We start from the raw sequence: 13,055 nt of genomic DNA, 5'->3' as shown, positions 1-13,055 counted from the left end.
CCTATTTACTGACCTGTAAAACATTAACCTTTATCAATAAATGTCTTGTATGTTGTATGTAAACCCTACTTCACGGACGATCAAGCATTGAGATCACCCTGACCCACGCTTATTATTATTTAAATTATTTATTTAAATATTTTAAATTACATAGCTCTTATACTTTAGATTTTATTGGCACAAATGTTGTATCTCACTGAATTAATTTACTTCATCCGGCAACTTGAACATGTCATGCTCGCTTAAAAGTCTTTGCTTACGGTGGCGTCGTTGATCGGGTCGCCACTTTCCCGAATGAAGGTTGAGGGAGACGATGGCTGAGATACGCATCATACCCGTGAACGGGTGCTGTTTGTGGAGACCGGTCTGTTTAAGTTTACACGGGCTTCATTTTACCTATGTAACTTTACTTTTGAGTGGCATTAACATGAGGCACTTCATTCGGTTCTTGTCTGTTTGTCTGATTTAATATCTTGTCTTTTTATTAATTATATAACAATTCAAGTCTTGGAGACCCTTTACATCTCTGGATAATTTGATGATCTTTTTTATTATTATATACATTTTATCTCTGACACCTAGAGGCTTTTACATCTCTAAACAATTTTAGTACTTCTGTTATTTGTATAGTTTTTATTAGTTTTTTTTCTTGTGTAATTTAACATTTATATTTATGTAATTGTTTTTTGTAATTTTGGATTAATTTTATTGTTTGTAAAAATTGACATGTAAAAGTGCCCCTGTGGCCTATTTGCTGAATAAATGTTTGATGTTTGATGTTTATTCATATCTAAAAAAAACCATTTCGTCACTGTCTCACTCACTGATGATCATAAAAACCTTTAGGGTACTTCCTGAAATCCTAGGAAGCTGAAATTTGGTATGTAAGATAGTCTTAGTAAACAAACAACAGAATAATTCAAAAACTTGAAACTTTTAGCCCCTAAGGGGGTGAAAAGGGGAGTGGAATTTTGTATGGGGAATTAATAACCGCTGAACCGATTTAGTCGAAATTTGGTATGTAGTTTTTGTTATGGGGAAGGATATAGAATAGTTTTTAACCCCAAAATCACCCCGTAAGGGGGTGGAAAAGAGCGTTAGGGGGGAAAAGGGGGTTGAAGTTTGTATGGGGAGTCAGTAAAAAGTAGATTGTGTAAAAGATGCCTCCAAAGGGTATAAGAGCTAAATCTGGATTCAGCAAGTATTTTCTATTACAGGATGTATTTTTTCCGCAAAGATATCTAGAACTGTTTTGAGTAGAATTTAATAAGCTTTAATGTTGCCTTACACCATATTTTCATAGAAAACGTAGATTTAGAGTAAAACGCGAATTTCTCCAGGTTGGTACACATTTTCCTAGAAGGTCCCCAAATGTCAAATGGTATGGACATGAAAAAGGCGTCTTTAATTTACATATACATATCTAGACACGCGGCAGCGTGTCAAGCAACTGGCGAGCAGCACCGTGTGTAATATTACATGAACCATTTAGAGCCACTTTTGACCCCCTCATAATTCAAAAACTATTTCACATAAACATCTCAAATTTGGCTCATATATTGAAACTTGCGAGATACATATATTCTCCAAATTTCATAAACACACCTCAAACGGTTATTTAGATATTAACGTCCAAAAATCGTCATTTTTATCACGTATTGACCTATAGTCCAAAACTATAACCCTGTTTCAGATGACCTAGAAAGTTCAAATTTGGCATCCAGATAGGTAGTTGGGTGAATATAAGGAAATAAATCAGAAACTAGTACATTTTTATCATTTTATTATAATTTTTCAATTAATTGATTCTATTCGGAACACTTACTTGTAGTGCCTGTAATAAGAATTACAGCAACAAAATTGATAACAGCCTGTCTTTATGTAGTCTTCACGTGAATATATAATGAGTAAAATACCACCCTTAATTTTTTTTTATCCAAACATATCTGAAACAGCGGGGCGGGGAGCGGTGCGATAACCTTGACGCGAACGTGCCCGAGCGAGCGGCAGCCGCGCTCATAAGCGCTTAATAATTTCTGTACAAAGTAATGATATCCCATCAAAAATATAAATATGAAATGAGAGCCAAGTTCAATATATTATATATATATATATAATAGGCCTTAGGCTTCAATATATTATCCTAAGTTTTAAGAAGAAATTATATTTTGAGTTGTTACAATATTTTTTATGTTGTTATAAATAAATTTCAGGACTGACCATTAAACTTGGCACCCATTTAGATTTCACTTCTTTTGTCGTTGAAGTCAACCACCAAGGCATATATAATATATTGAACTTGTCTCTCATGTCACATTTATGTTTTTGATGGGATATGTACATACCAAATTTCAGGACTGTTCCAGAGATTTCGAGGTTAGTCCTAATCCGATTGTGGTAGTAGTCGGCAAGCTGTCAATAGCACGAGGTGATTGATCGTCAGTATATGTGTGTGTGTGTGTGTGTGTGTGTGTGTGTGTGTGTGTGTGTGTGTGTGTGACGTGGTTGGTTGTTACCTGGCGCTGTGCGTGCCGTTGAAGCAGGGCGCGCTGGTGACGCTGGCGGGGCTGCACAGCAGCGCGGGCAGGTGGCTCCAGTAGTGGCGGGTGGCGCGCACGCGCAGCCGCGTCTCGCGCACCAGTTTCTCCAGCGCCGGCCCCGCCCACTCCGACCCTGCTCCCCACATCATACACGACGTTATTATTATATATGTATACTCACACACCCACCCACTTTGTCAGTAGAGAAAGGCGACAAATTAAAATTTTCTACGGAAAGTCAACCCTTTGAGCCTACATTTTTTTTAATTTGCCGCCTTTTTCTACTGACAAAGTGGGTGTGCCAGAGTACACCAAATAGAATAATCAAGCTTCACAACTTTAAGTGTACCCTCGGCTGTAATATCAAAATTAGGTAGGAAAAACAAATGGCATTTTCTTATGTTATTTTTTTTTATGTTTACCTGTCGTCATATTAAAATAAACCTTACAATAAAATTTAATAAACATAAAATATTTAGAAAGACTGTAGCGGTGTGAGAGTAGTTAACACCAAAAATGTATTGGTGGTTACTAGTGGGATTTCTTTTTCTCAGTTTTTCCCGGTGGTATCAGCCGGGAATGACCGGCATTTTGCTATTTACTTACATTTATTATTAAAAGCATAGAGCAAGAACAGGAGGTGGATTCATCAATTTCATCGTATCATACTCGTAATATTCGTGCCATTTCCAACCAAAAGGGTACTTATTGTCGGTTGTTGTCAATAAGGCGCTATTTCCATATAGCTTCAATTTGAAATCAACTTTATCGACAACCGACAATATGGTACCTCTGCTTAGAAAACGTCACATTTATTGACCTGAATAGATACGTTTCCCTAACGGACTCAAAAAGAATCGTTTACCCTTAGACAGCTGATGACTCTGTACTAAAATAGCGTAGAATTGTATAGGTATGTGTTTTAATGAAATGCGAGTCCCGCCCGAGAGCTGCAACCGAAAGACGCAAATGATTGTAATGAAAGTGAAGTGAATACAGTAGAATAATAGTGTAGTGGGCACATAAACCGCGGGTTGTGTAAGGCGCTCGCACTTACCGTGGCCGTCTTCCGCCTTGGCGGCGGGCTTCTTCTTCTTGGAACCCCGTTTGCCGGCGAACTCGTACGACCTGAAGTCAATCTCAGCGCCTCCGGCGGGTTCAGGCTCCGCGTCACGTTTTCGTCTCTCGTGTTCTTCGTACGCTTCTAAATCGATATTTCCCCTCATATATAGCAAAAATCGCTCTCTCGACTTGGCGTGTTCGGCCATCTCGTCCGTTATCTTTTTGATACCTTCTGGTGTCCTCAGGCTGAGGAGGGAAGGATCGTCGTTGACTAGACTCTCGAAGGACGCTTCGATCTCGAAATCGTCAACGTCATTAGCGGCGGGGCGGAGGCGGGCCGGGGGCGGCAGCGCGCGCGGCGAGCGGCGGCTGCGCTCGGGCGCGAAGAAGGCGCCGCCGCCACCGCCGCCGCCGCCGCCGCCGCCGCCGCCGCCGCCACCGCCGCCGCCCAGCACCGGCTTGCCGCACCCGGCGAAGATCTTCTGGGAGATCTCTTGATTGTGCTCTTGAAAGCTCATTATGGCCTCTGATATCTTTATGTCGATCGGTTCTACCACCATGGCGATATTGAAAGGACCAAGAAGTCGATCGGCTACTTTTTCCACAGCGTCTGAAAAAAGCAATATTTATGATAGGAGAAACTTAACTATTACGTATAAGACCAACAGTAGGTAAAGTTTTCAATAGCGGCAATACTCAACACGGTGTAAATGAGAATAGTACAATACACCACTAGTCTACACATGCAGATATATTTAGTTCAAGTTCAAAGTTACATAATATTAGGTCATAATCGCTCCGATTTAGAAATAGTTATTAGTTTTTAAGGGGGCAAAGTTGTTGTCTAGCTCCTCATGCTAATATTGATACCCGAGCAAGCAAAAGATTGTAAAATTGAACCACTAGCATAGCGAGTGGTTCGAAGAGTAGAATCTTGAGAGTTGCGAGTGTTTCCAGGCATGAGGGCAAGGCCTTAAACAAACTTTGCTACCGACCGATTGAAACACAAAACTTTTCACCACACCACACAAGCATTACAAATTAAATCCAAATGAAAGCTATTAAAAATTTATCATTGACGAAACAACTCAAAATTTAAATCAAATTACTTTGCCACTGTAGTGGATAAAATGCAACTTTCTCATCCGTTATTCCTTTCTTTTAAGATACTAAGTTACTTAAGAAGAATTATTATTTTTTGTCCATTTTTCGATTGGCATCATAAAAATATGGGTGATTTTTTTTTTCACATTTAAGTCGCTTCGATTCCCAGACAAAGCAAATATTATAACATTTGAAACTTTCGCGTTTTGAACACATACTAAATCACATTTACAATCGGGTCTATCGCGGGTGAAGCTTTTTTCTAAAATCTTTGAATGCAGTATTACTAACTTTTAAAAATAACAAAGTCTTTTTTCAGCAAAATATCCTATCTACGATATTTAAGGTACCTTCCCTTCATGTTCTATAGTCTTGGGACGCCCTGTATATAGGTAGTTATCACCTCGAATTCGGCGTCGAGGCTCGTCTCTAAGCGCGAGCAATCGAGAAGTATGAACGTACCGACGTAGGCGTCCCAGTTGTCGGCGAGGTCGGCGTGCGCGGGCAGGCAGCCGCGCAGCACGTTGTGGCAGTAGCGGCTGCAGGCGGGCGCCGCCACCGCGCCGCACGCGCCGCACCAGCGCAGCCGCGCCCACGCCGCCGCGCACTCCTCGCCCACGCCCACCTGCGCGACACACGGACACACATCATACCACTACCGAATATACCGCAATGCAACAAGCTAACGACGCAGGCGCACGCATTTTTAGAACCTATCCATAAGTGACCGTTACACAACTGTTACTTAAATTTAACGAATTTAACATTATTACAAGATTTTGTCATTTAGGGTAATTTATTACACATAAGTATAGACGCCATTTGACACACATTCGCAATGCCGTGATACAACTGTACAATAAAACGTACAAATACAACAAATGCAAAAGCAGCTGGTGCATCACATATTATCGCGTTGCAATCTCGGTTCGGTATTATACTCTTAAACAAGCCGACCTAACGTATGCGGAGTGAAATCTGGACAAAATTCAATGTCGTATTAAATAAAAACAACATGGTTACTTTTCATGTAATTTAATAATGTATTTAACAACGTTCAATGCAAGATAAAGCTTACTCAAATGCGAGATTTTTAACGGAAGTTGTGGTACTTTAAAGTCATCGGTGTCGAAAACACGCGTTAGCATTTTTTTAGTTAAAATTTTATTTTCCTTAGGAAAACTTTTTTAGGAAACTTCGTATGACCGACATATTTCACATTCTCGTCCGTTGGACCATTGGTGTTCTCAAAATAATAGTTACCTTGCCATATATTTCCATTTTAAGTGACATATGACTAGTCCCCCGTAAATCCCATTACGCAAAAACAGCTGTTTTTTACACATTTTGGTCGGTATGACATACCCACATTTTCAAAGTTATTTATTTTTATTTTCGGATACGGTAATCTTAACTTTTCTTGGATGTTTGTCGATGCCCATATCTTCAAGATATTTTTAAACAGTTTTACTGCCACATTTGAATAATCTCATGACCTCTCTGTAAAATTTTGTGACAGCGGACCGTCATTTTCTTCAATCGACCTCTCCCAGGAAACTGGCTAATGCTGGAAGGTTTACCTGAGCCAGACTTTATTGCCGTAGTTTTTTTTAAAGAACAAGGATGTAAAAATATTATAAACATATCGTTACCTCTAACCCGCTTCCACAAAATGTTCCACTATCTTCGCTTTCGGCCATATGGAAATAGTACTGGAGAAATTACATACAGTTTCGCGATAGTATTCTTCTAGATTGACCACAATTTCAAGAGAAAGAATCCAATGCCCATGAAACTCACCGGATTAATTGACAGATATATAAACTTTAAACTGGCAGTTGGATATAATTTTAGTTTAATTTTTTGTTTACTTTTTACATGTTCAAAACTTTGTCCAGATTTCACTCCGCATACGTTACTACTACTACCAGTAATGAAAACCTATTAAAACTTAATTGAATGTCAAATCGGTACTCAATTGATAAATAGTACTACTACTTAGCAAACATCAGTTGAAAATAAATTTTCCTGAAAGAGGGTCATTGTTGTTCTAAAAGGTGCAGAAAATGATACGTTTCTGCACTAGAGCATTTTACGTTCCACGTACGGTTTTTTTACGATAAGCAAATGAAATTTGGATTTAAATGGATTTGTTATACAATTTCCACTCTGATATTGAACTCCCCATTCCATAAATAAAGTATGTACCCTCAAGAAATACTATATAAATGTATAATTAGTCATGTTTAAAAAAAACCGGCCAAGTGCGAGTCGGACTCGCGCACGAAGGGTTCCGTACTATTACACAAATAACGGCAAAAAAATCACGTCTGATGTATGGGAGCCCCATTTATAGTATATTGTTAACCAAGGGTTGAAAGGCCAACCATTCCTGTCGAGGTAGTTTGGCGCTAGAACGCAGTGAAAAGTAGTGTTTAACTCGGGTGAAAGACATCATTCCGGCCTCGGACTATTGGCGCTCGAACGCAGTGAGAAACTACCTCGGCAGGAATGAGTACCTGTCATCCCTTGGTTAACAATCTACTATTACTATACCAAAGATAGATATAACTCCGTAATAGATGGATACAGTCTAAGGAAAAAACGTAACCACAGTAAATTCACTGCCATCTATCGACACACTTTAAAACTAAAAATGAAGATTTATAAAAATACGATAAAATGTATTTAAATATGGATAAATGATTTTTTTTATTTGCATTAATTATTTTTATTATTTTGACCCATGTTCTTTCACTGATATGCGTTAAAATTGTTAAATAACAAACGAAACCGTCAACGCCATCTATACGACAGTAGGCCAAAGCTAGTAGCGCCCTCTGAACGAGAATCAAATTTTCTTGATTTTCGAAGCACGTCTATTACGGAGTTATATCTATCTTTGACTATACTAATCACAAGTCAGCAACGCCGGCCTTGGAGGCCAGCAAACTTCGCGTGCAATGCAAATAATGCTCGTCGAATGGGCTTCTATTAGAGTAGAGGCTAGGCTTAAACGTTGCCCGGATCGGCAGTGGAGCAGCCATGGGCCGCGGGAATAGAAACAATGAAACAATTGGAGCGGCGGGCGCAGGAGGCGCGCGGCGCCGTGAGCGTGACACACGTGGGGAGCAACGCTCGCCAAACGAGCACTGAAACTGTGACTCACGGCCGGGCTGATGTCAGCTCGCAGAGGTCATCTTAACGTCTTCGATATCGATTTGCTTAAATTACACATTTAAATGTTGAGCCGGTTGTTATAAAATATTTTATGCATTAAGAATGAATAATTAAGTTTAGCACAGGTTACTATAAAATATGCCGCTAAAGGTGCACAATAACTGAATGTACAAACATTAGTATTCTATAGGCAGTAATTTTTCCACTTTAAAATTTATTCTAAGCTTAATAGCATCGATCGCAGACGTTTCTGCTTGTTAAAAATTAATTAGTATTCTATGTTAAGAACTTCGCTTAGCATGCCAAATGAATCACGCTAATCTTTATACAGCTGGGTAAGCCAGAAGGGTGCGTCATCTCCTACTACCTGTATTGGGACTAAGTTAGGCATTTGTATGTACTTCTATAATGGTGCTTATGCAATAGTTACTTTTTAACCTATTTCAGGCAGAATTTGCTGTATGAAACAGTATGTATTTAGTGAATATATAGGCTATGCACGCTTAAAGCTTATATAAGTTATAATTTAAATAGGTATAGTAAATATAATTACAGATAGTAAAATATACTTGATAAACAAAAAATAATCTGGTGGCGATGCATGATGAAAACATATCAAAAGTGGAATAATGTAAGTATTAGGTATCTACAATTAGTTGGTAGGACGCGAGGAGGCGCCGCCGGCGCCGGCGGTGGCCGCGCGCGTCTATTAATAACGACAATCAGTTCGCGGACACACTCCCGAGTCCCGGAGGAGCCACACAGCGCGTGTTCACTTCGCGTGCCTGCTACTCGTTTACTTTATGAAACATTATGTACATATTCGCTCTTTGCATTATTAATACTCACATCATAGAAAAATACTAAATCACACTATTTTAATGCCTAATTAATGTTAATAACAAGTTAAATAATATACTTCACATTTGGTTAACTTACTTAAATCAGGATTAGAAGTAGGTATCGTGATATTAGCGTGTATTCTTTCAATTGTTCTGCAGGAAAAGCATAACATTTATCTGTAACCAGCACAATTCACAGGTGCTGGTGCACTGTGCTATTTAACTGACAGTAAATGTAAATAGCATAATTAATAATAATAATAACCCCGCGGGGGCAGCTTGTGGCGAGCTGACGGTGAGTGGCGACACCGCGGACCCCTATTCCAGAGAGCCCTGTCATCTGGCCCTCACCTCTGTGCTTGCCTTGACTGGCTGGCCAGAGTGGAGTCACAAGAGCAGGACCTATGCTCCAGGTTAGAAGTGTAAAATGTCATAACGCCGGCGGCCTGCTGAACGGATTACCGGGAACTGGCTACCGCAGACTCACCTCTCGACAACCTCACAGCCGCTCCGAAGTGTTGCCCTATTGTCGCACTGTGCGTGCGGCCGTTGTGGGGCCCACTAAATGAGTAGGCCAGTCACCACCTGTCTTACACAATTTTGTCCCAGGTATTTAAACCCTTCAACCACCTTAAGAGGCGTGTCGCCAAGTTTAACCTGAGGGATACGCGAGTAGCTCTTCGTACCCGCTTTAAAAACTAACAACTCACTCTTCGAGACGAGGCATTGTACCTTAGGCCATGAGAATCCGCATACCGCTCACATATCGTCAACAGGTCTTGTAATGTAAGCCACTGATTGATGGACTCAGCAACACCATGTCGTCCGCGTAGCTGATGTTATTTATACATTTATAATATTAATAATTAAATCAGGTCGTTCCGCTCTCACGAAAATTCGTCTTCATTTAACACAACTAATGTTATAGTATAGATAATTGTTCTAGTTATCTTCCGTTATACCATCTTTTTCACTTTGATTTTTATTCATTTTTCAAGTAGACAACAAAACAAGTCGTACTCATCTATGAAAATGGTGTAAAATCAAAATATTGATTTACCCCATTGAAACTAGGGCTCCCGGTATCCGTGTTACACGCCGATACGAATACCCGTGTTCTTAAGCCCGGCGGTACTAAGAACCCGGTTTACACGGAACCGCCGGGATTCGAAAACGTTTCGAAGGAACGTTCCCAAGAAACGTATCTCAGACACGTATCTCCGTTTACACGGGTACTTAAGACCGTTCCGAACGGGTCCAAATGCTCCGAACCAGTTTGAGCCAATGTACAATGGTAACAAGGTCCACTATTATTATGTTGACTTCAGATGAATTCGTTTGTCGTACGATGTTTAAAGTGAAGCTTTTATTCTATCGCCCCAATTTATTAAGTTAAGATTAAAACCGCGATTTTAATACCGTAAATCGAATTAATTTCCGATTTTTTTTAGTTAAATGCCTACAATCCGAAAAAAGTTTCACTTGCATCGTGGTTTCATAAAACCGCACAATTACTTTTTTTTTAATTGTTTTTAACCGTATTGATAAAACATAGGTACTGAGCCATCTTCCTATGTTTAATAGTAGGGATACATAATTTTTATTTTAAACTATTTATATAATTTAATAAAACCGATTGCTTCTAAGCTAAGTACAAAAATTTGATATCGATCATAGTTTTTATTTATAATTACATAATGGTATAGTATTTTCGTTAATAATAGGTGTGCAGACAGAATACAATATTAATTAAAAATAACAGTTTAATTATTTCGTGGTTATTTTTATCTCGGATCTATTACTGCTTTGCGAAAACAACAAACCTGCCAACGGCGCAAAAAAGTTATTAGTAGGTACACAAAAGCGGGATTATCGAGTAATTTTACCCAAGAACCATAAAAACCCATACTACCTTGGATAACTTGCGATAATATTGCTAATTACATTAAGATAGATCTTTAAATTGGTAATAATTCATAATTCACTTTGGTCACTTTCGCACTAGCGTTCAGGTAATAAACTTAAATGCGCACGTTGCCGACCGGTGGTCCATCCATCCATTGTTTTCCAATATCCTTTTGTTTGTCATCGTCGAAAACATGTAGGTTCCCAAACTATTATCACAAGTGTCACCGCCAATTACAAGCTTTATGTCGTTGTAATAAGGTCAAAACATCTGCACAAGAAAATGTTTTCAATTGTTTTGTAGCTGCACCGCACTAAAAAGCGTTTTACTGTGGTAAGAGGTACCTAAAGTAAAAACAATTAGAATTTATTGAGAAGGTGCAATTTTATCAAGTTGATTTAAAGTGTTTATTAATAACTATAGCGACCCGCCCCGGCTTCGCATGGAGAGTCAAGCATAATAAAATACATTCTGTAACAAGTATTCACTTCGGAAGCCTAATCATACTAAGAGTTCAATGTCCATTTATCTGTCACCACTCACTAGGCTGTACCTCATGAACCGTGATAGCTATACAGTTGAAATTTTTACAGATGTATTTGTACGGAACCTTCGGTGGGCGAGTCCGACTCGCACTTGTCCGGTTTTTTTAAAAGTTAATAATGGGTTAATTAATCTTAAAATATTGACAGACAGCCATCGCGCACTTTTTTGTAGACCAATGAAAGAGAGACAAGTCCACCATACATTGATATCAAATAGATTGGGCAGCGTTTTCGATTAAGCCAGCGTGATTTTTTCTAACTTCATTAGCAAACATCGTCATATTTCTACCAATTTAAACAAAACCTTAACAAAATATACACAAACATTCCCAAAGAAATACTTCATTCATAGGTGAGGTCTGGTTATCGCGAACATACAGACAGACATACGGACCCGGCGGGGGACTTTGTTTTATAAGGTTTACCTACATTATATGACAGTAAATACAATTTCATATCATGTTCTTAAATTAAACTTAAAATAAAGAAGCAAGTTAAAATTGTATTTTTTATAAATACTTACTTAATGCCAATTTCGAACATTAGTTTGACTTCCTGCCTACATACTGAACTCGATGGTTCTAATATTCTTTTTAAATAGGTACTAGCAGGTTTTTATATTATATTTCTAACCCGCAACGTAAAAAAAGTAGCTATTTAAAGTGCTATATAAAATACTATACTTTGATAAGAAGCGTGAATACTCTTAATACCTATTGCAAGCAAAAACTACATGCTCAAGAAAGGAGTTTCTAAACCGTTTATTGAATTTCGACTCTATGACCCACGGAATAAGGTTAAATATGACAGAAACTCGTCATGAATCTTTTGTCTATTCATTTGTAGCTGGCGTTCGTTCCTTCGCTACTATCGTCAAGGACGTGTCCGGAGCCACGGATAAATAAGATACGTATCTTCGAATACCCGTTTATCCGTGTACACGGGTCTTAACTACACGTTTCTTAATTAAACGTGTGGAACGGGCCAGAAAACCGTTTACGTATTATTCGGAAACGGGTATTCGAAACGTGTAAACGAAACACGGATTCGACCGCGAGCCCTAATTGAAACACAAATGTCTATATCACAGGTTCAACCATGAAAAACCCTTCGATTTGTAATTTGCAGTTTTTACACGCATCAATCGCATCATACAGGGATTATGATGTGTGTGTTGAAAAATATTTTTTCTCCAATATGCTCGGAAATGTTCACCTCATTGTAGCAAGAATAGTACGGGAAGTTCTTCTTTATTGTCAAACTCAAATTCAAAAAAATTCAAATCAGTCTGTCCTGTTCTCCAGGACGGGAAGCAAAAAGCAATACAGTAATAACTCATAACTGTATTGTTTTTTTACTTATTAAAATATGTATCCCCTAAGAAACAACGACCTGATCACCTATCATTTTAAGCTATAGGTAGGATAGATTGAGATAGTAAGATAAAAACAGGCCAAGTGCGAGTAGGACTCGCGCACGAAGGATTCCGTACCATTACGCAAAAAACGACAAAAAAATCACGTTTGTTGTATACTTAAATATTTATTTTATTTTTATATTTTTACTGACAAAGTTGTTAACAGACTTATATTTTTTTAAGGATCTTATCCGTGTTCATACAGCTTATATTGCACAATTATATTGAATGGTACCAAATGGCAGAATAAGTTGTGCCTTTAACTTTTAAAAAATAATTAAAAAGGGAAATTGTTTTTAACGTTGATGTAAAGGTTCGATTTGAGTGATGCTTGTTGCTTAAATAATGATTATTTTACCTTATTTCCTCGCATGTTTGGAGAAAAGCACTATATATGCCTCGGCAGGAATAGCAATTGCCCTTTCCTGGCTCTGCAATAATGTACTATTTTACACAACC

The 13,055-nt window shown here is 38.5% G+C and overlaps 1 protein-coding gene across 1 annotated transcript in view; it reads right to left on the bottom strand.

Moving 5' to 3' along the window:
- The window catches only part of LOC134754217 (glypican-4), a 158,492-nt gene that overhangs the window by 20,363 nt on the left and 125,074 nt on the right, over positions 1–13,055 (bottom strand). The window contains exons 6-8 of the mRNA XM_063690387.1: positions 5,169–5,331; positions 3,598–4,212; positions 2,517–2,673 (exon numbers count right to left, since the gene is read on the bottom strand). Of these exons, the coding sequence (XP_063546457.1) occupies positions 2,517–2,673; positions 3,598–4,212; positions 5,169–5,331 (935 nt within the window). The remainder of the gene's footprint in view (positions 1–2,516; positions 2,674–3,597; positions 4,213–5,168; positions 5,332–13,055) is intronic.

This window comes from Cydia strobilella, chromosome Z (assembly GCF_947568885.1).
Source record: "Cydia strobilella chromosome Z, ilCydStro3.1, whole genome shotgun sequence".
Taxonomy (NCBI): Eukaryota; Metazoa; Arthropoda; class Insecta; order Lepidoptera; family Tortricidae; genus Cydia; species Cydia strobilella.
The sequence above is the reverse complement of the archived record's forward strand: the minus strand, read 5'-3'. Positions and strand labels throughout refer to the sequence as shown.